This window comes from Trichosurus vulpecula, chromosome 2 (genome assembly GCF_011100635.1).
Source record: "Trichosurus vulpecula isolate mTriVul1 chromosome 2, mTriVul1.pri, whole genome shotgun sequence".
Classification (NCBI taxonomy): Eukaryota; Metazoa; Chordata; class Mammalia; order Diprotodontia; family Phalangeridae; genus Trichosurus; species Trichosurus vulpecula.
Window position 1 is genome coordinate 30,054,910 of NC_050574.1, and position 25,012 is coordinate 30,079,921.

General features: G+C 40.2%; 1 protein-coding gene across 1 annotated transcript; it reads right to left on the reverse strand.

Moving 5' to 3' along the window:
• Positions 1 to 14,807: 14,807 nt before the first annotated feature.
• Positions 14,808 to 24,945, reverse strand: PRXL2B (peroxiredoxin like 2B). The gene is made up of 7 exons (XM_036745464.1): positions 24,736 to 24,945; positions 23,740 to 23,944; positions 19,280 to 19,331; positions 18,020 to 18,083; positions 17,849 to 17,924; positions 16,625 to 16,743; positions 14,808 to 15,005 (listed from the first exon to the last, which is right to left on the reverse strand). Exons 1-7 carry the CDS (start codon positions 24,796 to 24,798, stop codon positions 14,979 to 14,981), a joined length of 606 nt encoding a protein of 201 aa, XP_036601359.1. The 5' UTR covers positions 24,799 to 24,945; the 3' UTR covers positions 14,808 to 14,978.
• Positions 24,946 to 25,012: the final 67 nt, after the last annotated feature.

A 25,012-nucleotide genomic window follows, 5' to 3' on the forward strand; every position in this document is an offset into this window, starting at 1 on the left:
ACAGAAAGAGCAACATTGTGTGATGATCAGCTATGATGAAATAGCTCTATGCAGCAATACAATGACCAAAGGCAAGTCCAAAAGACTCATGATGGAAACTGCTATCCACATCCTGAGAAAGGTCTGGTGGAGTCTGAATGCAAATCAAAGCCTACTATTCTTGCTTTCTTTATTTTTTGTGTGTTTTTTCCCTATTTTGCCCTGTTTCTTCTTTCACAGCATGACCAATGTGGAAATGTTTTATATGATTGCATACATATAATCTATACCAAATTGTTTACCATCTTAGGGAGGGAGGAGGGGAAGGAGAGTGGGAGAAAATTCAGAACTCAAAATTTTATATAAAAAAATGTTAAAAATTGTCTTTACATAAAAAAATAAAATACCATTTAGAATAAAAAAGAGAAAAATCATATTAACCAATGCTTTATCTATTTTTTTCACAAAACCAACCCCTAGTTTTATTTAATTTAATGATTTTCATAAACTCGACTTTATTAATCTTACCTTTAATTTTTAGAATTTCCAATTTAGTGTTTAATTGGAAAATTTTAATTTGTTCTTTTTCTAGTGTTTTTTTTAATTGCAGACCCAATTCATTGATTTGCTTTTTATTTCATTTATATAAGCATTTAAAGATATAAATTTTCCTCTTATTACTGCCTTTGCTATGTCCCCTTATTATGGTAGTTAGGGTGGGACTTTTTTTACTGTGTGGTCTTTTGGAATGCTAAGGCAATCAAGTACCTTTGGTGAATCTTGCCTTTCAAATGTTATGGCAAGCAAAATGGAACGTTTTGCTGTTTTTTGTTTGAGTGCTTCTCAGCACTGAGGTAATCAAGTGCTCCAGAGCTCTGTGATCTGAGATCTGAGGGTGGAGTTTTGTTTTGGGGGCACACTCTTTGGAAGAGTGTTGGTGATTTGGCCAGACAAGACTCTGGGTAGCTGTTGGAACCCCCTCAGCTTTGAAAACCCAGATGTTGGTACCCCTCTCTCTGGTAACTATGTAAATCTCTGTTCAGACATCTAGAGGCCTGTCCATTTCTGTGTGTGTTTGCTCTGTTTATATAATTTCTGCTTGCAATTTGTATTCGTATTCTCTCTGAAGTTCAGGGTGCTGGCTTTTCCCCCTGAACTAAGTGAATGATATATGTATGTTTAATTAAAGTAAGATTGTTAACCTCTTAAAGTTGCTTTCCTTAGTAAAGCAGATCAAAGAAGCTGTGTTGGCAGCCCTTTTGTGTGCTGGTGTTGTTGGTCTTACACAGCCACAGTAGTCACAAGCAGCATTGTTGTTACATCCATAGGCTTTGAAATGTTGTCTCATTACTGTCATTCTTTTTAATAGAATGTTAATTATTTCTTTAATTTGCTCTTTAATTCACTCATTCTTTAAGATTAGGTTGTATAGTCCTCAATTAAATTTTATTCTATGTTTCAATGATCCCTTATTAAATATGTATATATATATAGGTATTGGAATCTGAAAAGGATGCATTTAATATTTCTGGGTTTTGCTTTTAACTATAAAATGTTATGCCCTAATATATGATCAGCTTTTGTAAAGGTACAGTATTTCACTGAGAAAAAGGTGTATTCTTTTCTATTCCCATTCAATTCTCTCTGAATTTCAATCACATCTGGCTTACTTAAAATTTTATTCATTTCCTTGACCTCTTTATTTTTTTTTTTGCTTAGATTTATCTGGTTCTAAGATGGGAAGATTAAAGTTCTCCACTATTATAGTACTTTATTATAGTACTATCTGTTTCCACCTATAATTCATTTAACTTTTCTTTCAAAAATTTAGACACTACAGTATTTGGTGCATATAGGTTTAGTATTGATATTGCTTTATTGTCCTTGGCATTTTTTATTATAATGTAGTTTCTCTGTTTATCTCTTTTAATTAAATCTGTTTTAACTTTAACTTTGAGAATATGATTGCTACCCCTGCCTTTTTTTTTCATCAACTAAAGCATAAGAAACTCTACTCTGGCCCTTTATTTTAACTCTTTGTGTATCTCTCATTTTTAAATATTTGTCTCATAAACCACATATTGTCAGACTGTTTTTAACCCATTCTGCTTTCTATTTCCCTTTTATGGGAGAGTTCTTCTCATTCACATCAAAGTTATATTTACTATTCCCGTATTTCCTTCCATTCTATTTTTCCTCACTATTGTCATTCTCAATCTCTCTTTTTGCTCTATCCCTATTTGGTTTGCTAACTACTACCTCCCTAATCCACACCTTTTTAAAGAATCTCTTCCTTATCCTATCCTTTTATCTGCTCTTTCCTTATTCTACCCTCCCTCTCAAAGTCCCTCCTTTATTGTGCCCACTTGCCCTATTTTTCCCTTATAAATTTAGAAGACTTGTATACCCTTCTAGATGTATATGTTGTTCCCTCTTTAACCTAGATCTGATGAGAATAAGGTTCCAGAACTACCAGCCCTCCACCCCCATCTACTTCTGTATCACTTCCTCTTTTCACCTCATTTATATGAGATAATTGCCCCCTTTTTTTTCCCTTTTTCCACCCAATTTTGTTTTTTAGACTCCCCTCATCACACTCATCTCAGTCCTAACCTTTATTTCAAACTACTCAAGAAATGATGATAGTCTTAAGAACGCTGACAACACTTTCACATACAAGAAGCAAATAATTTGACCTTATTGAGCCCCTTGTAGTTGGTCTTTAATGTTTACCTTATATTTCTCCTGGATCTTATATGTCAAATTTTCTGTTGAGTTCTGGTGTTTTTGTCACAAATACCTGAAAGTCTTTTAGTTCATTAAATATCCTTTCCCCACCCCCCACCCATTGAGAATTATACTCAAATTCTCTGGGTAAGTTATCTTTGGCTGTGATCCTGGCTCTTTTGCTCTTCAAAATATAGTGTTCTGAGACATATGGGCTTTTACTTTAGAAGCAGCTAGATCTTCTGTGATCCTAATTGTAGCTCCAAAGTGTTTAAGTTGTTCTTTTTTCTTGTTACTTATAATATTTTCTTGTTAACCTGGGAGCTTTGAAACTTGGCTATGATATTTCCATAAGCTTTCATCCTGTAATCTCTTTCAGGTAATAATCGGTGAATTTTTTTCTATTTTTACTTTATCTTCTTATTCTAAAACTTCAGGGCAATTTTCCTTAATAATTTTTTTGTAACATTGTGTACAGATTCTTTTTTCTGATTGTAACTCTCAGGTAGTCCAACAGTTCTTATATTACCTCTCCTAAATCTGTTCTTTATATGTTGTTTTCCTAATGAGACATCTTACATTCTCTTCTTTTTATTTTAATTTTTTGACTTTATTATTTTTTGGTGTCTTTATAATGTCATTTTGCTGAGGTCAGGGAGCCATATGTTGAGGTCTGGGGTTTAGAGGACCCCAATATACTGACACAACATGTCCTGCTCAAATGAATTCGACTCAAGCCTTCTTACAACCAAAGAAAAACAAAATTTATTAAAGGCTCTCCATATGAGGTAGAGTCTTAAGAAGCCTGAGTATCTGTGACACTTGCATTCGCAAGCAGGCCAGATTCAATCTGCTGAGCAACTTCATGGAGGAAAGATGAGACTTATATACAGAAAGATTGTGGGAGGGATCTAGGGTGGTCCTGGGGTGATGGGAGGAGGGATTTAGGGAGGGTCTTGATGGGAGCAAACAATAGCTGAGGTGGTGGTTGCTGTCCTTTGTTCTCGAAGAAGACCAGAATAACATCATTATGCTTGAGTCAAGATTCAATGTGTCCAATTGTGGTTGATCAGGCCATTGTGAGCTCAGAATGCCTTACCACAGATCAGGTACAAATAGTCCATGTGAACATTTGGGGTGGATGCTCCAAACTTGATTGTCCTGCATTTTCTTTAAGCTATTTCAATTCTGCTTTGCTCATAGAGCACAGCACCTTCTCTGACGTGGGAACACCTTCTGAGAGGTCCTGTGCCAATGTCTCCCATGTCACACAATCAATTCCCAAGTTCTTGAGAGAGACCTTGAGAGTGTCCTTATATAGCTTCTTCTCACCACCATGTGAATGCTTGTCCTGTGTGAGTTCTCCATAAAATAGTCTTTTTGGCAACGTACATTTTGTATTCAAACAACATGCCCAGCCCAGCAGAGTTGAGCTCTCTGAAGCATAATTTGAATATTTGGCAGTTTAGTTTGAGTAAGGATCTCAGTGTCTGTTACTTTATCCTGCCAGGTGATCTTCTGAATCTTCCTAAGACAATTCAAATGTAAGGGATTCAGTTTCCTGGCATGATGCTGTTAGACCGTCCAGGTTTCACAGGCACACAACAGTGAGGTCAGCACAAGGGCTCTGCAGACCTTCAGTTTGGTAGTCAGCCTAATGCCACTTCTCTCCCATACTTTCCTTCAGAGCCTCCTAAACACTGAGCTAGCTCTGGCAATGCCTGCTTCAACCTCATTATCAATGTGTACATCCCTAGAAAGCTAGATCAGACACCAGGATCAAGGGTGGGAAGTTGCCAAAGGCAATCCAGAGGTAACAGACAATGGAGGGATAGGCTAGCTTAAGGGTAACAGATTTGGTCTTAGATATTTTTATAGGATTAAGGGTGGGAAGTGGCTGGGCAATGGAGGGCTAGGCTAGGTTAAAAGTAACAGAGATTTGGGTCTACTGGTAATGAAAGGCTTATGGCCTCAGGCAAACCCTTCATCAAGTGGGAAGATTCAAGGAGAGTTCAAGACGGCTCCCAGAGCCTATATTCCATCAATTACGTTCCAAGCTAATAGTCCCATAGTAACTTTCTAAGGGCAGAGTAATCAAAATTAATACTTTGGCTAAAACAAGTCCCCTGAATTCTTGGTATTTTCAAACCAAATTTACTCTATACCATTCCCCACTTAAAAATTATTTTTTCTTCTCCACTAACGTGGAGATATCCTCTAATAAAGGGCTTTATACGGGGGAGGTGGGGGTGGACCACTTTCTTTCCCAGGTTGCTAATGAGGTCCCACCTTTTGTAATAGGCCATACTGACTTTTGTTTTAATGCTACCCTTCCAACCTCTAGGGGAATAGTGGGCCTATCCCAGCCTTCTAACTCCCTTATTCTTTCCATTGTAAATACTTTTTGACTATAGGGAGGTGGTAATTAAGAATTTGTCCTAATTGGGAATTTATTTTGTTATGGCACTTCAGGGATTTATTTATTATGCTTAAAGACATTTTATGCCAACTTAGTTTTGATAAATTCCAATTTTTAGACTTCTTTTTACTTTAAGGTTGAATGAGAGAGAAACATCTGTCAGTTTCCAACCAATTTTCTTCATGAAAGTTTAGTGATTATCTTTTTAATATCATAATAAACTTTAAGCTATATTTTTTTTAAATAAAGAGAAATACTTTTAGGAAAGAATGTTTAAGTAAAGAAAAACTTTTCTGTTATTTTTAGAAGGCCTGATAAATTTTATTTGTAAGCTAATTTATTGTAATAATTTGATGGTATTGATAACAATTGTGTCCAGTCCTACTGTGATTAGCGATACTTTGTTGTTTGAAGAGAAAGCTTTTTTGAGAACCTGAATATTCTTTTTTGAGTTTCATTCTTATGTTTATTGTGTCTTTGCACCCATCTTACATGGATACTTTAAGAAAAATATCAGGAGCCCTGGCGAACTCAATTGCTGGTAGCAGTAGTGATCCCCAAACCTCTCAGTGCAGGACTGGGGTCTCTTGAAACTGGGTGAGACAGAAGCACAGGACTTGCAGAAGAGGCAGTACCTACCCCTGGGGATGTCAGCCCATAGACAAGTCACATACTTGAATTTCTAGGAGCCCTGATGGCAGAGTAACCAGTAAGTGCTCTCATTCCCCCCTTGTTGACCTTGAAAAACCTAGAGAATATTGCCCCAGGAAAAATTTTGAAATACTGGATCCTAAGGGTAGAGTAATCTTTTAGCTCAGGAGATTAGGGAGATCAAAGGGAAGTGTCCCTCCTGCAGAGGCTAAAGGGCTCAAGGGCAGGTCCAGGGCAGGACAAGAGTTCTTCTAGCAAGCCCCACCTCAGCAGACCAGCATCAGATCCTGAGCTCCAGGGGGTGGAGTCAGCAAGTGTCAACAACAGGACCCTTGGCATGCCTCTACACATCCAGGAGAATTGGTAGACACCAGTGGGTGTCCACTAGTGGCTAAGCCTACCCAGCCAGGGGAGGAGGTGACCTCCAGTGGCCAGTCTACCCTTCCCCCATACCTCATGCTGCAAGCATCAGTGTAACCCCAGGAAACTCAGAAACACCTGGAAATGGCACACACCAGCCAGCTCCAGCTCAGTAACAGGTGAGGTGCAACATTATATAGCTTCTAGCTGATGGAACCAGAGGCTACAGCACACAAAGCCAGTAAGTAGGACCCTAGCCCCCACCACAAGAGGTGTGGGACTGAGCCCCTGTGACCCAGAAGCAGAGATCCACTTTAAAAGCCAGGGAAAAGGCAACCACCATGAATAAGAAGCAAGCTAGAAAAGTAAAGACCACAGAATCTTGCTATGGGGACAGGGAAGATCAAAATGTGAATTCAGAAGAGGACAGCATTGACACTATATCCACAGCTGAACCCTCAAAAGGGAATATGAAGTGGTCTCAAGCCCAAAAAAGAATTCTTGCAAGAGCTCAAGAAGGAATTTAAAAGCCAAACTAGAGAGGTAGAAGAAAAATTGACCAATGATTTTAAAAATACAAATGACAAAATAAAAAAAAATTCACAGAAGAGAACTTCCTAAAAAATAAAATTGGCCAAATGGATAAGGAGGTACAAAGCCTATCTGGAGAAAATAACTCCTTAAAAGGGAAAATTGACCGAATGGAAAAGGAGGTACAAAAGCTAACTGAAGAGAATAATTAGTTAAAAATTAGAACTGGGCAAGTAGAAGCTAATGACTCTATGAGATACCAAGACTCAGTCAAAAAAATCTAAAGAATGAAAAAATTGAAGAAAATGTAAAATATCACATTGGAAAAACAACTTACCTGGAAAATAGATCCAGGATAGTCTAAGAATTATTGGTCTACCAGAAAGCCATGATGAAAAAAGAGCCTGGACAGTATCTTCCAAGAAATCCTCAAGGAAAACTACCCTGAGATCCTAGAACCAGCGGGCAAAATAGTCATCAAAACAATCCACCGATCATCTCCTGAAAGAGATCTCAAATTGAAGACTCCAAGGAATATTGTAGCCAAATTCCAGAATTATCAGGTCAAGGAGAAAACACAACAAGCAGCCAATAAAAAACAATTTATATATTGAGGAACTACAGTCAGGGTCACACAGAATTTTGTAGCTTCTACATTAAAAGATCAGAGGGATAGGAATATGATATTCCCAAAGTTAAAGGAGCTTGGACTACAACCAAGGATCAATTACCCAGCAAAATTGAGCATAATCTTTCAGGGAAGGAGATGGACATTCAGTGAAATAAGGGATTTCCAGACCTTCCTGATGAAAAGAAAAGCTCTCAATGGAAAATTTGATCTTCAAATACAGGACTCAAGAGAGACATAAAAAAAAAAAACAGGAAAAAAATAGAAATAGAAGAACCTTGTTATTCAATAAGGCCAAACTGTTTACATTCCTATATGGGAAGATGATATTTGTTAATCTTGAGAACTGTATTTTTATTACAACATTTAAAGGGATCATGCATGGATAGAGGGTGTAGTTATAAATTAACTGATGTGACGATAAAAAACCTAACTAAGGGGTACAAAGGGATTGTAATGAGAGAAGAGGAAAAGAGGAGGCAGAAAAGGGTAAGTTACATCACATGAAAAGGCACAAAAACATATTATAGTAGAGGGAAAGAAGGGAGGGAGATGAACATTATTTCAACTTTATTCATTGGATTTGATTCAAGGAGGGAATAACATACTCTGTTAAGCATAGAAATCTAACTTGTCCTACAGGCAGTAGGAGGGGAAAGGGGAAAGAACAGGAGGGTGGTGGTTATAAGGGAGGGAAGAAGTAGTAAGGGAAAAGGGTAAGATAAGGAAGGAGGACTAATTGGAAGAGAAAACTGAGGAAGGCAGTGGTCAAAAGCAAAACTCTTTTGGGAGGGGGAAGGGAGAAGGGAGAAATAAAAGCATAAATGGAGGGGGGAATAGAATGGGGAAAAAGACAGATAATAATCATAACTGTGAATATGAGTGGGATGAACTCTCCCATAAAACAGAGGCAGATAGCAGAATGGATTAAAAACCATAATCCTACAATATGTTGTTTACAAGAAACACATTTGAAACAGGGGGATACACACAGGGGATACACAAAAGGCTGGAGTAGAATATATTATGCTTCAGCTAAAGTAAAAAAAGCAGGTGTAACAATCCTAATCTCAGACAAAGCAAAAACAAAGATAGATCTAATTAAAAGAGATAAGGAAGGAAACTATATCCTGCTAAAAAGCACCATAGACAATGAAGTAATATCATTACTTAACATATATGCACCAAGTGGTATAGCGTCCAAATTCTTAGAGGAAAAGTTAAGGGAGTTACAGGAAAAATAGACAGCAAAACTATTCTGGTGGGGCACCTCAACCTCCCCCTCTCTGAACTTGATAAATCTAGCCTCAAAATAAACAAAAAAGAAGTTAAGGAGGTGAATAGAATTTTAGAAAAGGCAGATATGATAGACCTCTGGAGAAAAATGAATGGGGACCAAAAAGAATATACTTTCTTCTCAGTGGAACATGGCACATACTAAAAAAGTGACCATGTACTAAGGCATAAAGCCTCACAATCCAGTGCAGAAAGGTAGAAATAGTCAATGCATCCTTTTCAGGTCATGATGCAATAAAAGTATTTGTAATAAAGGACCATGGAAAGATAAACTAAAAGTTAATTGGAAACTAAATAATCTAATCCTAAAGAATGACTGGGTCAAAGAACAAATCATAGAAACAATTAATAACTTCATTCAAGAGAATGACAATAATGAGACAACATACCAAGACTTATGGGATGCAGCAAAAGCAGTTCTTAGGGGAAGTTTTATATCTCTAAATGCCTACAGGAATAAAATAGAGAAAAAGGAGATCAATCAATTGGACATGCAACTGAAAAAGCTAGAAAAATAACAAATTGAAAATCCACAACTAAATACCAAATCAGAAATAATGAAAACCCAAGGAGACATTAATAAAATAGAAATCAAGAAAACTGTTAAACTAATAAATAAAGCTAAGAGCTTGTTTTATGAGGAAAAAAAAACAATAAAATTGATAAACCTTTGGTCAATTTGATTTAAAAAAAGAAAGAAGAAAACCAAATTACCAGTATCAAAAATGAACAGGGTGAACTCACCTCCAATGAACAAGAAATTAAAACAATAATTAGGAATTATTTTACCCAATTGTATGCCCATAAATTTGACAACCTTAGGGAACTGTATGAATATTTACAAAAATATAAATTGCCCAGGTTAACAGAAGAGGAAGCAAAATATTCAAATAACCCCATCTCAGAATAAGAAATTGAGCAAGCTATCAATGAACTCCCTAGGAGTTACAAGCCAATTCTATCAAACATTTAAAGAACAATTAATTCCCATACTTTATAGACTATTTGGGAAAATAGGTGAAGAAGGAGTCCTACCAAATTCTTTCTATGATACAAATATGGTACTAATATCTAAACCAGGAAGAGTCAAAACAGAAAGAAAATTATAGACCAATTTCCCTAATGAATACTGAGGCAAAAATTTAAAATAAAATATCAGCAAAAAGATTACAGCAACTTATCATGAGAATAATACACTATGACCAGGTAGGATTTATTCCAGGAATGCAAAGCTGGTTCAGTATTAGGGAAACTATCAGCATAATTGATCATATCACCAACAAAAGTAGCACAAACCATCTGATTATCTTAATAGATGCAGAAAAAGCTTTTGAAAACATACAATACCCATTCCTATTAAAACATTAGAAAGCAAAGGAATAAATGGAACTTTCCTTAAAATGATAAATAGCATTTACCTAAAACCATCAGCAAGCATTATACATAAAGCTAGAAGCTCCAATAAGATTGGGGGTGAAAAAAGGATGTCCATTATCAGCACTGTTATTCAATATGGTACTAGAAATGTTAGCTTTAGCAATAAGAGAAGAAATTGAAGGAATTAGAATAGACAAAGAAGCTCCAATATACTTAGAGAATCCTACCGAATCAAGTTAAAAACTTCTTAAAATAATAAATAACTTAAGCAAAGTTGCAGGATTTAAAATAAACCCACATAAATCCTCGGCATTCCTATACCTTACTAACAAAGCCCAACAGCAAGAGATAGAAAGAGAAATTCCATTCAAAGTCACTGTAGACACTATAAAATATTTGGGAGTCTATATGCCAAGACAAACCTAGGGCCTATGTGAACATAATTATGAAACACTTTTCACGTAAATAGTCAGATCTAAATAAATGGAAAAATATCAGTTGCTCATGGTTAGGCTGAGCTAATATAATAAAAATTACAATTTTACCTAAATTAATTTATCTATTCAGTGCCATACCAATCAAACTACCAAAAATTATTTTACAGAGCTGGATAAAATAATAACAAAATTCATCTGGAAGAACAAGAGGTCTACAATATCTAGGGTATTAATGAAAAGAAATGCTAGGGAAAGTGGCCTAGCCATACCAGATATTAAACTGTACTATAAAGCAGCAGTCATCAAAACTACCTGGTACTGGCTAAGAAAGAGTCATGGATCAGTGGAATAGGATAGGTACACAAGACAACAACTATAGCAATCTACTCTTTGATAAACCCAAAGAGCCCAGTTTCTGGGCTAAGAATTCAATATTTCACAAAAATTGCTGGGAATATTGGAAAATAGTAGGGTAGAAACTGGGCATAGACCAATATCTTACACCATATATCAAAATAAAGTCAAAACAGATTCATGATTTAGGAATAAAGGCTGATACCATAAGCAATTTGGGAGAGCAAGGAATAGTTTGCCTATCAGATTTATGGAAAAGAAAAGAATTCATGACACAACAAGAGATGGAGACCATTACAAAATGCAAAATGGATAATTTTGATTATGTTAAATTTAAATGTTTTGTATAAACAAAGCCAATGCAACAAAGATTAGGAGGGAAGCAGAAAATTAGGAGAAAATCTTTACAACCAGAGTCTCTGATAAAGGCCTCATCTCTAAAATATACAGGGAACTGAGCCAAATTTATAGGAACACAATTTATTCCCCAATTGAGAAATGGTCAAAGGATATGAACAGGCACTTCTCAGAGGAAGAAATTAAAGATTAGGCATACGAAAAAATGCTCTAAATTACTATTGATTAGAGAAATGCAAATCAAAACAACTCTTAGGTACCACATCTCACCTATCAGATTGGCTAACATGACAAAACAGGAAAATTATAAATGCTGGAGAAGATGTGGGAAAATTGGAACACTAATGCATTGTTGGTGGAGCTGTGAACTGATCCAACCACTCTGGAGAGCAATTTGTAACTACAAAAATGTGCATACCCTTTGATCCAGCAATACCACTTCTAGGGCTGTATCCCAAAGAGATCATGCAAGTGGGAAATGGACCCATGTGTACAAAAATATTTAGAGCAGCTCTTTTTGTGGTGGCAAAGAATTGGAAATCAAGGGGATGCCCATCAATTGGGGAATGGCTGAACAACTTGTGGCATATGAAGTAATGAAATACTATTGTGCTATAAGAAATGACGAGCACAGACATCAGAAAAATCTGGAAAGACTTATATGAATTGATGCTGAGTGAGGGGAGCAGAACCAGGAGAACATTATACACGATTACAGACACATTGATCTGTGATGACTAACTTTGATAGACTTGGCTTTTCTCAGCAATGCAAGGTTCTAAGACAACTCCAAAAGACTCATGATGGAAAAAGCAATTCACATCCAGAGAAAGAATTATGGAGTCTGAAAGCAGATTTTTTTGTTTTGTTTTTTGTTTCTGTTTTGTTTCTTCTTTATTGTGGTTCGTTCCATTGGTTATAATTCTTCTTTACAACTCGACTATTGTAAAAATATGTTCATTATGAAGGTATATGTAGACCCTATATCAGATTGCTTGCCATCTTGGATGGGGAGGGGGAAGGAGAGGGAGGAGTAGAAAATTTGAAACTCAAAAACTTGAGGAACTGAATGTTCCTCAATTAATTTTCCTCAAATTAATTTTTAAAAAAAGACATAAATAACATTTGGTTTTTTTTAAAAAAAAAGAAAAAACATCAGGAGTTAGCTGCTCAATGGGAGTGATATCTGAGATCTAAGACTAGTGAATATCTGTCCCTGGAAATAAGGTAAGGAGGTTACTTTGAGAAGGCTAAGACTCTTCTTAATTCATTTTCCCATGCAAGAAATCTGTTTACTTGGTTCCATATACTGGTTATTAGCTTAATACTAAGGCATCTGAGTTACTGTAGAAAGCTGAAAGTGGGGAAGACTTTCTGTTTTGATCTGAATTTTTAGTCATTCTATGGCCTAAGCAAGAGTTAAATTAGTGCTTCAATTTGTCATATGTATGAGATTCAGTTCCTCAAGTATCTCACTCTTTCAGAATGTGAGTATAATGAGATAAAGATAGGGAAGCCTGTGAAACAAAATAGAAATCTATTAAGTTGTGAGGTTAAAGTCAGGAATCTCTTTTGTTTTTATTTTAAGGAATAGGATTTCAGTACAGTAGGTTATGTTAGTGGAGAGTAGTAACTTTTGAACTATCTTATAGAAAATCTGATTTTACTTATGTTTGTTATCGAATCTGGGATTAGAATCTGTGTATAGAGCGTGCCCTGAAATGCATGCATTTTAAGTTAAGAGTCATCTTAAAGATGTTCCTATTGTTTAAAGGGATTCTGAGAGCAGTAGTCAGTTTATGTGCATTTGAACAGGGTTCATAGCTGAACATGGTTTACTGTAGATAAATTTTCTCTGTATGCAGTTTGGTATTATTATATTTACGTGTCCCATCCCAACTCTTTTGTGGTTTGTTATTAAGCATCTTAAAGCAAAATCATTCCTGTAATGTTGAACGTGGGGATGAAAGTGTATCTACTTAGCAATGAATACTAGTTATATCAAGATAAGTTGTAGTTTTTCTATGATGAATCTATTACTGTTATCAATGGGAGATTATAGTCAATACCTGTTATTTAGGATATATGAAAGCTTGAAAGCTAAATCTACCTTAAGTTCTGATTATTGGAATTTGATTTTTTTTTGGGGGGAAAGGGGTAGGCAGGGTAATTGGGGTTAAGTGACTTGCCCAAGGTCACACAGCTAATAAATGTGTCAAGTGGAACTTGATTTTTAAGACCTCATGGGACTGTAACTGATTAATTCTGAGTCTGACTCTAGGTATAACCATCAAGGGATGCTATTGAGCCAATGAATCAATGATACCAGTAACCCTATAGAATTTACATCCATGAACTGCAGGTGGAGTTCTCATAGGAAAGGTTAGGAGAACAACACTTGGCATAGGCTGAGGTAGGAGTCTCCTGACTCAATTTCCCCAGAATGACATTTCCTCTTGAATGGAAAACACCCCACATGACTGACTTTAGGCCTGGCTCAATGCAATTGCCTATCTATATAACTTTTGCCTGGAGCTGACATGAAGTTAGGGACGCATCATTCCCTTAATGTGTAACTATGTCCCTCTTCTTTTATGAAAAATTTCTATAAGGTCGTGTGATCAGTGTGAACATAATATTAGATCTTTATCTTTTAGGTTAATGCTGAACTACATCTGAGTCACTACAATGAGATGCAGATATAAGATTTGGGCTATTTGGCCTAGAATTTTAATCCTTTCTTATATTCCAAACAACTATTTAGTTTTGTCATCTGCTGTTACTAGATAGATATATATACACACACACACATATATGTATATATACATGTAACTGTATGTATGTATATATGTGTGTATATATGTACATATATATGTGTATAAAATAAGGTCCTTAAATATTTCAACATATGTGAGAATGACTGGGTATTAATTCGGCAGTATATGAGACCAAGCTATATTCTTTTAATTATGAAGACTAGATCAGAAACATCTTTGGCTTTGTCTGAAGGAAAGAATTTTGCTTTAATCAGTTTCCTTAGAGGAGAGTAACTTGTGGCAACTTACTTGTCATTCACTGTTTCAAACTTGATCACTCAATGTATTTATACATAGCATCCCAGAACCTTTTGGTACCGGGTTCAGTTTACAAAGCATTCTATTTCTGAGGGTTCTTGTGAGGGTCAAATGCGCTATTTGCAAAGCACTTTGCAAACATTATGTCACTATATAATGCTAACTATTATTGTTAATATTATTATTATTATATACATACATTTTTCTCAACCCTGCGAAGTAGATGCTATAAGAAACCTGAGGTAACATTAGAACATGGGACTTTCTAAATCGAAGGCCAGCACTCTGTTTACCATATTGTCACAACCTCCAATGAGCAGGAACCTTCTTTGTCCCATTCCATTTGGAGATGGCTGGAATTACAGAATCATAGAATTTCAAAGCTAGAAGGCCCTTCTTGACTCCACATCCCAAAAAGAATCCCGGACAAGCCTCTCCTGGAAGCCCTCCAGTAAGGAGGAGCCTAGACCACCCATGTCGAAAGCTCCCCCTCTGACAAAATTAGGGCCTGGCACATCATTTGCCAGAAGGGAAAAAAAAAAACTGCCATCCTCAGCAGGGCTGCAGACCTGAGAGATGCTGGCTTCCAAGCACAAAGACTCAACTCAACCAGAGACTTCATTTGATAACCCAATTTTAATTAATAGCATTCATGGGTCATGGATGGCTCACAGGCAGATCTTGGCTCTACCCCTGCCTCCTGTGAAGGGGCTCTTCAGTCTGACCCTCTCGTGGAAGAAACTCAGGAGGAGGAGACAGTCTACAGGAGTTTCCGGGCCTAGTGCCCGTCATCTCGTGCACACATCCTCAGTGCACTGAAAGGGAAAAAGAGAGAGACAATTGGATGCTGGAAGGGTAGGCTTGTATTAGGAAAGCTGTGCTCCACTCTGAAATGCATAAAGACCAGGACACGTATAACATATCATCAAGGGAGAGAGTAGGAGGCATGAGGGAGGATGCAAAGACCCTGCCCGTGGGGAATTTATATTCTAATGAGGGAGGCCACGTGTACACATATAAGCATATGCTAAGTAAATAACAGGTTATTGTTTGGGGAGGTAGAAGGCACTAGTGGCTGGGGGAAATCAGGGAGGGGGAGGAAGGTGAGAAACAAGCATTTATTAAGCACCTACTGTGTGTCAGGAACTGTGTTAAGCACTTTACAAATATTATCTCCTGTGATCCTCATAACAACCCTGGGAAGGAGGTGCTACTATTATCCCCATCTTACAGTTGGGGAAACTGAGAGAGCAGAGGTTAAATGACTTGCCCGGGGTCACACGGGTAAAGAATGTCTGAGGCTGGATTTGAACTCAGATCTTCCTAATTCCAGGCCCAGTGCTCTATCCACTGCGGCACCAAGATGCCTAGAAAGTCACAAAACGTTTCTCACATAACACATATGATATGATGACAGCATTAAGCGTTAGACTGTTGTAATAGATAAAATTCTAGCCTAGGAATGAAGAAAATCTGGGTTCGAGTTTCACCTCTGACTCATATAGACTGTGGGGCCCTAGGTAATGCTCTAGGTAACTCTCTGAGACAAGAGTTTAAATGTTCTTTGTGTTCTGGGCCCCACTGGCAGCCTGGTGATGCTTAGAGACCCTTTCCCCAAATCAGGTTTTTAAATGACTAAAATAAATAGAGAGCATTACATTGTTGTTCAGCCATTTTTTTTGTTGTTGTCCAACTCTTTATGACTCTTTATGACTTGCCCAAGGTCACATGTTTAGTATGTATCTGAGGCCAGATCTGAACTCGGGTCCTCCTGATTCCAGGCACCTACTATTATGAAGAGACAATGAGAATGTGTGCTTCCTAAGGGTAAGGGAGTTTTCACTTTTGTCTCTGTACTCCCAGTGCCTGGTACAAGGCTTTCCCTTTACTGATCATCTCCCATCTATCCTGCCTATATTTAGTTTGTTCATATTGTTTGCATATCGTCTGCTCCATCAGCTACCTGAGAACAAGGACTTTCCTTTGGCTTTGTATTGCCAAGGCTTAGCACAGGGCCTGGCACATAGTAGGCACTTGGTAAATGCTTGTTGACTGACTCTCTGACATAGTGGGAATTTAATTAATCTGTGTTGATTGCCTTTCGAGTGATTAGCAAATGTTAAAATGTGCTCTGTAAAGATGAGCTATAAATATTATTCTGAGGTTGGAGAAATAGGTCCCAGAGGCCAGGGCTCCAAGGACCTAATCCTCCCACCCCATACTTATAAGGCTTCAACTCTCTGCTTCCCATTCTCCTCTGGAGGTTTCTGTACAACAACAAAGCACTTAGCAGAGTGCCTGGCACACAGTAGGTGCAGCACAGGTGCCCGTTCCCCATAGCCCCAGTGCTGGAGCAGGAGGGCAGACCCCAGCAGGGTGGCCCTGGGGATGCCCAAATGATCTCTACCCTTACCCAGCTCTGATGGCAGCTCACCTGAGGCTTCTCGCTGGAGCGGGCATCTGCAGAGATGCCCAATGTCTGGAGGACGGTTTCCAGGGGAACGTAATCCCCAGGCGAGCTCTGGATGAAATGCAGCAGCACCTTGTCACCACCTGAGGGAAAGCAGATTGGCAACACTCAGGACTCCCATGGGGCCGGACACAGGACAGGAGCTGACTGCCCTGAGCCCATCCTCCACCAAGCAGCAGCCTCGCCCCATAGGGGAGCAACGGCGTCCCTCTTCACAGGAGCATCTGTCTCAGAGAGCTGGGCTCAAGCCCCTCCCGGGGAATTCCAGCAAACTCGTACTGTATCCAATGAGCAAAAAGAGCCCTGTTTGGGTGGGCAGGGGAAAGAATATACATTTATATAGCACCTACTATGTGCCAGGCACTGTGTCAAGTGCTTTGCTGTTGTTCAGACACCTCCACAGGAGAATGGGAAGCAGGGAGTTCAAGCCTCCTAAGTATGAGGGGGGAATTCGAATTCAGGGCTTCCTGACTCCAAGTCAGACGGGTGGTCCTAAGATAAGCTGCAATCCTTCTATTATTAATTTATAGTCAATGTTCAACAGACTATCGCACAGGTATACAAAATAACTGCTTTTTATAACTAAATAAAATTATTGGGACAAAATACTATTACTGGTGTTATCATCATTCTCATCAGGGTGCCAGATTGGAGTCAGAAAGACCTGAGTTCGAAACCTGCCTTGTATACATACTAGGTGTGTGACAATGGACAAACCACTGATGCTTTGTTTATGCATCTATAAAATGGGGGTGATGGTGGCACCGACCTGCCCAAGAGAGCTGCTGAGAAAGTGTACACAAAACACGGTGCCAGTCTTAGACTGCTATAAAAATGCATTTTACACATATCATCTGCTTTGATCATCATGAGAAGTCTATGAGGTCAGTCCTCTAGGTGTTATTTTTCACATTTTATGGTTAATGAAACTGACAGAAAAGTTAAGTGACTTGCCCAAGGTCACACAGCTGGTACATGTCAGAGGCAGGATTTGAACCCAGGTCTTCCTGGATTGCAAAGCCAACCCTCCATTTGCTAGGCCAAGATGCTAGAGAAGATGAGCTGACTCTTTGGGGAAACATTCTGGGCCCTCATTTGCTTCAGGGAAGAGCATATTACTGGGTCTAACCCTGCCCTTCTTGGAAGATGATGCCAGCACCCATGCAGGCCTCTTGCCGAATCACTCACCTTTGCTGACAATTAGCATCCCTCCACTTTGCAGCAGGTCACCGGACAAGTTACCATGGATGCCAATGGCCTTTGCCTATGTGGGAGAAGCAAAGTCTGGGTCACTAGGGTACCACCAATCCAGGGGAAACAAAGGATAAAGCTGAGTGCTAGACAACCTCATTCACTGACCTTGGCGGCAACATCCCGGACTGGCTTCCCTAAAGCAGCAGGGATGATGCTCAAGCTGTTGTACCTGTGAGGAGGAGAGGAAGAAGAAGAAGGAAAGAAGGAGAGGGAATGGTGGAGAGGGAGAGAGGAATAGGGAGAAAAGGAGAGAGGACGAGAGAGAGGAGAGGAAGAAGAGAAGAAAGAAAAGGGGTAACGGAGAGAAGAGGGAGAAAGAAGGAAATCAGAAAGGAGAGGGAGAAGGGAAGAAGGAAAAGGGGAGAGGGAAGAGAGAAAGAGAAGGAGAAATGAAGAAAGGGGACAGGGAGAAAAGAAGAGGGAGAGAGAGAAGGAAAGGAGAGAGAGGGAGAAGTAAAGAGAGTAAAGGAGAGTGAGAAAGGGAGAAGGAGAAGAAAAAAGGAAGAGGGAAGAAGGAGAAAGAAAGAAGGGAGAGAGAAGAGGGAGAAGGGAAAGGGAGAAAGGAAGAGACAAAGGGAGAGGGAGAATGGAGAAGGGAGGGGAGAAGGGGAGAGGAAGGAGAAAGAGAAGGGGAGAAGGAAAAGGGAAAGGTAGGAGAGAGAGAAGGGAGCAAGAAGGGAAGAAATACAACCTTAAGTGTCTTAGAAATATTATCTTATTTAATCCTCACAACAACCCTTCAAGGAAGGGCTAACATCCCCACTTTACATATCAGGCAACAGAAGCAGAGACAATGAATGAATTGCCCAGGGTCACACAGTGTCTGAGGCCATATTTTAATTCAAGACTTCCTGACTTCCCAGGGTTCTGTACACAGTACCATCAGCTGCCGTTGAAACAGTAATTAACAGCTAGTATTTATGTTGCCCTGGAAGGTACCTAAAGCATTTTACTGGGACTATCCTTGAGAGGCACAAGGGAGCCAGACTGTACAAGACTTTGCAGGTCAGGCTCTCAGAAGTTTTTACTTAATCCTTGAGAAAACAGGGAGACATCCCACAACTTTGAGAAGGGGTGAAGAGTGGGGTGCCATGGTCAAAACTGCATTTTAGGATTAGCAGGTGAGTGACAGAGGGACTGGAGAGGGAGGAGCCTGGAGACACCAGGCAGTTGGCCAGAGGCCCCGGCAAGGAGCTGCAGACATCTGATCAAGGGAAGACTGGGTGGGGAATGGAATGCTGAGTAGGGAGGAATCCTGCCTGTGCCCCGCCCCCACTCCCCAAACCACATCCCTCCACCTCCTCCCAGTCTTGCCCCCAGAGAACGTTTGTGCCCTTAGCTGTAGGGCCCCCGTATCTCACCCACCTCTTAAATCCTAGTTCCTTGTAACTCTGCTTACTTTCATCAAGATAAAGCTCTGAAAAATGAGGAAAGAGGACAGATTCAGAGAAACTTGGGAAGATTTGTATGAATGATACAATGAAGCAAGGCAGTAACAGATAAGAGAGAATGAATGGCGACCTTGAAGACCAGTAACCAAAGGAAACCAAAGACCTAGTCACAGACAAACCAATTAATAAGGAATAGTCCCAGAAAAGAGATAATGAAAAAAAACCTGCCTCCAGACAGCTGAGATTTAGAGGACAAAAGGTGTATAGAACGTAAAGGTTGGGCTTGGAGTCAGGAAGGAATCCATTTGAATCCTGCCTTAGACACTAGCTGTGTGACCCTGGGCAAGTCAATAAACCTGCAAGCCTCAATTTTCTCATCTGTGAAATGGGGATAATAATGGTATCTACTTTTCAGGGTTATTGAGGATCAACAGATAACATGTAGATAACTATGAGATAATATATGTAAGGTATTTTAAAATTTAATTTTTTAATATTTTAAAAACTTTTCAAGTAGCAAGCATTAAAAAAAAAATTGGTCCTTCCCACTATACCCTCCCACCACCACCATCTATTAGGTAAATTAAAAAGAGCAAATTCCCCAATACAAATCTTCACAGTCCAGTAAAAACAATTCCCACACTAGCCACGTCTGAAAACATGTCTCTTTCTGCATTTTAAGTTTGTCACCTCTCTGTCAGGAGACAGTGGTGTTTTATAGATCTTCATCTTTATTTCATTTTTATTATTATTTTATTTATATTATTATTATTATTTTGATCTTCATTCATAAACTCCCAGTTTATCATTCTGTTGATTAGAATTCTAAAGTCTTTTAAAGTTGTTTTTTCTCTATAATGTTGTAACCAGTATATTTTTCTCCTACTTCTGCTCAAGGCACTCTTCATAAAAGTCTTCCCAACTTCCTCTGAAATTGTCCATTTCAACATCTCTTCTGGCACAATAATATCCCGCTAACCTGGAAAGGCTTATATGAACTGATACAAAGTGAAATGAGCAGAACCAGGAGAACAATGTACACAGTAACATTGTATGATAATCAACTGGGAGTGACTGAGCTACTGTCCAGGGTACAATTAGTCAAAACAATTCCAAAGGATTCATGATGAAAAATGCCATCCACCTCCAGAGAAAGAATTGATGGAGTCTGAATGCAGATCAAAGCAGACTTTTTAAAAAAAACTTTGTTTCTATTCTTATTTTTTCTGTGTTTTCTTTCACAGCACGGCTAATACAGAAATGTTTTACATGATTTCACGTGTATAACCTATCAAGTTGTTTACCATCTCAGGAACGGGAAAGGGAGGAAGGTTAAGAGAGAATTTAGAACTCCAAATTTTAAAAAATGAATGTTAAAAACTATTTTGCATGTGATTGGGGAAAATAAAATATTATTCTAAATAAAAAATAAATCCCATTTTATTCATATACCACAATTTGTTTACTCATTCCTCAATGGAAGGATACTTTTTTACTTTACAATTTTTTGCTACCATGAAAATATTTTGTATTACAGATTTCTTTTACATATAGATCCTTTTCCTCTTGCTTTGATTTCTTGAGGGTATAGGCCTAGGAGTGGTATTGCTGAGTTAAAGGGTATATACCACTTACTGACTTTGGGGGCATAGTTCTAAACTGCTTTCCAGAATGACCAGATCAATTCACAGCTCCACCAACAATGTATGATTGTACTTGTTTGCCCACAGCCCCTCCAGCGTTTGTCATTTTTCTCCTCAGTCATCTTGGCCAATATGAAGAATGTGAGGCAGAATCTCAAAGTTGCTTTAATGAGTATGTTCAGCCTTTTGAAAACCTTAAAACACTTACAGAAATTAGCTATTATAAGTCGACATTTTCAAACAGTGGCTGTACCTGTTGTTCAATGGTGAGGGTGGTGCGAAGGGGAGATGGGTTGCTTCCAAAAATTATAGTGTAAAAGTGAAAGTTATTGATGACACTTTAAAAAACAATGACAGGGGTGAGGGGAGAATATCCCATATTTCCCCATCCCCTCTCCACCCAGGCCCCCAGCCACATCCTTCTCTCCCAGCATGGGCTATGCAGACAAATGAGGAGTCACCTTCAGAGAAGGAACATGGGGTCTGAGGGGCCAGGCTATTCACCAACAAAGACATCAATAAACCTCAGAAATGACCAGGCTTCTTTAAGACAGTTTTTGGCTCAGAGATCTTGGAGGCACCATTGCTACAACAATTTTTTAAGTGTAAAGGCTACAGAAACGTCCTCAAAGTCTCTGTTATTATCAGGTACTGACCCCAGGAGGCTAGACCACTGGGCAGTGTCGAAGACACATGTCAGAGCCCAGGGTCACACAGCCTGTCAATGTCTGAGGCTGGATTTGAACTCAGGTCATTCTGACTCCAAGTCCAGTGCTCTATCTATCTCAACCCAAACAGGCAGAAAAAGCTGAGATTTGAACTTGGGTCCCCTGTCTCCAGGGCCAGTGTTCTTCTAGAACCAATGTGAGTAGGCCTCAGAGTTCACATGTAACTCCCCAGCCAGGACAAAATATTTAAACATTTATGTAGCCTTTACACTTAAAAAATTGTCACAGCAATGATGCATCCAAGATCTCTAGGCCAAAAACTATATCAAAGAAGCCTAGTCATCTCTGAGGTTTACTGATGCCTTTGCTGGTGAATTAAAGCCTTCTATCTACTAAGGGAAACACCCTGGCAGCACAGAATGGTGCTAAGTGCACCCAGTTTATACCTACAGGCAAATCCCTTAGCTGCTCTCAGCCTCCGTTTCCCCAACCATAAAATGGGGATAATCATAGCATCAATCTCCCAGAGTTGTTTCAAGGCTTGAGTGAGATTGTGTACGAAAAACATTTTGTAAAAATTAAAGAATGAAAGGAAGGTCGGGCATTACTAGAGAGGCAGCAGGCATAGAGGACACACAGCCAGCCTTGGAGTCACAAAGACTCTGAACACTTGCTAACTTGCAAGCCCAAGCAAATCATTCACCTCCCTGGGCTCACCTCCTCACCTGTAATGTGAAGGGGTCAGCTTATATAGCCAGTAAAGGTACCTTCAAGCTCCAGATGTGGGATCCTCTAATTATTAAATAAGGGCCCCAAGAGGCCCAGAGAAGGTTAAGGATTGACTTGCCCACGGTGACCCAGCCAGTCAGAAGCAGAGCCAGTTTCCTTCCACCAGCTTGCCTTCACCTTCTCCTCTCCTTATCTAGGACCATAGGATTTAAATCTGGAGGGGAGCTTAGAGATCATTTAATCTAAGTCCTATATAATAACTGACATTTATAAGACTGCAAAGACCTTATGATCCATGATCTCATTACAGTTAAGAACCTAAGTTCTTAACCTATGCTGGGCACATAGTAAGTGTTTAATAAATGCTCAAATGACTGAATGAACCTTTTCTGGATCCTGGCCCTCTTGGGCAGTGTGGTGAAGCTTATGGACCTCTAATCAGAAAAATGTCTCTAAATGCATACAATAGGGGCTGCTAGGTGGCGCTGCAGTGGATAGAGCACTGGCCCTGGAGACAGGAAAACTGAGTTCAAATTTGAACTCAGACACTTACTAGCTGTGTAACCCTGGGCAAGTCACTTCACCCTGATTGCCTCAAAAAAAAAAAAAAACTCAATGCATAAAACAAAATACAGAGAATTACAAAGGAAACCAATTATATTTAAAAGGTTACCAAAATGTTGTTGTTTTTTCTTTAAAGGAAGGTCTTGGCTTCCAAGTTAAGAACTCCTACATTAAGAGTCTCACAATAAGCCTGACTGTGTGGTATAGCGGCTCGAGCCCTAGGTCAGCTGTTCTGCAACATGTGACTTGGACAAGTCACCCAACTTTCCTAGGTTTCAATCTCCTCCTTCGAGGTTTGGACCAAATGGCTTCTGAGATCCCTTGAGTAGCCACAAGGAAGTTCAAATCTAGCTTCAGGAACTCACTAGCTGCCTTATCCTGGGCAAAACATTTAAACCTCTCTCAGCCTCAGTTTCCTCATCTGAAAAATGGAGATAAAAAGAGCCCCTACCTCCCAGAGTCCTTGTGAGGACCAAGTGAGATAACAGCCTTATAAAAATGCTGCTGTTATTATTGTTATTAATGTTATTGGTGGTGGTGTTATTTATTCCAGATCTAGATTTTGGGTAGGCAGGTCTGGTATTAAGATTCTTTCCCAGATGAGAGAGGCTGGGTCCATGCTCCATTCACTAGCTTGCTGCCTTTCTGAATGGACGCTGCCCAGGTCTTTTGGGGGGGGGGGCGGGGAAGAGAGTGGAAATGAGGCCCAAAGTGGGGAAATGACCTGTCCAAGGTCCCATAACTGAGAAATGGCTGAGCTAAGATTGGGATGGGACCCCTGGTTTGGAAGCCTGGGCTCTCACCAGTGGGGGCTGCCTGTCCATACTCACCTCCTTTAAAGTAGTTCCCCTCCTGAAATTCCTGCAGGCCCAGGGTCTCCGGGGCGATGCCCACCAGGCGCACCTCGTGCTGATCCAGGAGGTCCTTGATGCTGCTGAGATCCTGGGCGATCCAGCGACACACCATGCAACCGAAGCGCCGAAGCCCCAGAACCACGCAAGTATGCTCCTGCCACAGGCTCCTTAGCTCCACGGCCTGTGTCAGACCCAACAAAGATGGCCAAAGCCAGTGAGGGTCCACCCGCTCCAGGGCCAAGGGCAAGCCTCCTGAGCCCCAAGGGAGCTGTAGGGGCCGGCAAGGAGAAAGTGCAGCAGGCTGCCCCTTCGTAAGAGACCCATCCCCGCAGATGTGCTAGGCGGACTCCCTTCAAGGTGTGCAAGGAATACCCCATATCCCTCCGCAGGAAGACAACTGAGGTTTTTAGAGGCAGTCTATGGGGAATCTCCTCTCTGAGACGTGCGAGGAGTACCCCATCTCCAGTCTCAGGAGTGCAACTGAAACCCCTGCAGGCGAGCTATGGGAACTCCTGTCTCTGAGAAGTGCAAAGAGTACCTCCGCCCCCAGCATGCAATAGGGACACCACCTCTGGAGGCATCCTATTGGGACCTCCTTTTTAAAATGTGCAATAAGTACCCACTCAGGTCTAAGCGTTTAAATGAGACCCCACCCCAAAGCCAAAGGTGTGTTACAGGTGCTCTGCCACCTCTCCCTACTTGTGGAATGAGGACTCTGCCCTCAGGGACAGAGGGCTATGGGGACTCTCCTTTCCAAGAGCGCAAGTAGGACCCCCCACCCCCCCCCATGAGGTTTGCAACTGTGAAACGGCCTCCGTGATGTATTTATGAGTATTCCACTGCTAAACACGCAAGAGGGGCCCAAGCTTCTCGGAGACAAGCAACAGGGAACACACTCCAAGCGGGACGTGAAACAGGGACCCCCACCCTCCGGCGCAGGAGCTGCTCCTCTCTCCTCCCCCTTTGCCTTACCTCCCCTGTCGCTACGTTCTTGAGGACACAAGCGCCCACCCGGGCCAGGTCCAGGGCACTCATTGCAGGCCCTAGGGTGCCTCCACAAGCTCAGTCCACTGGCCCAGCACAAGGACGCTGAATGGGGTGGGAGGGAGGAAGGGTCGCCCCCACAGATGGGCTGCTCCACCGACTAGGACTTGGACCTAGCCAACCACCCGATATGCATATGCATGAGACACCAGCCAATCAAATAGCTCGCCTAGCCGAAGGCGAGGCTGTTTGCGTGCGCATTGTG

Bases quoted from the DNA above. Each gene is read 5' to 3' on its own strand.
- PRXL2B (XM_036745464.1), bottom strand. From the start codon at position 24,798: ATGAGTGCCCTGGACCTGGCCCGGGTGGGCGCTTGTGTCCTCAAGAAC. The intron at 17,925-18,019 runs GTCAGTGAATGA...TCTCCCACATAG, and splicing joins TCCGGGATGTTGCCGCCAAG to GCAAAGGCCATTGGCATCCA. The intron at 15,006-16,624 runs GTGAGCTGCCAT...TTTCCCTTTCAG, and splicing joins GCTCCAGCGAGAAGCCTCAG to TGCACTGAGGATGTGTGCAC.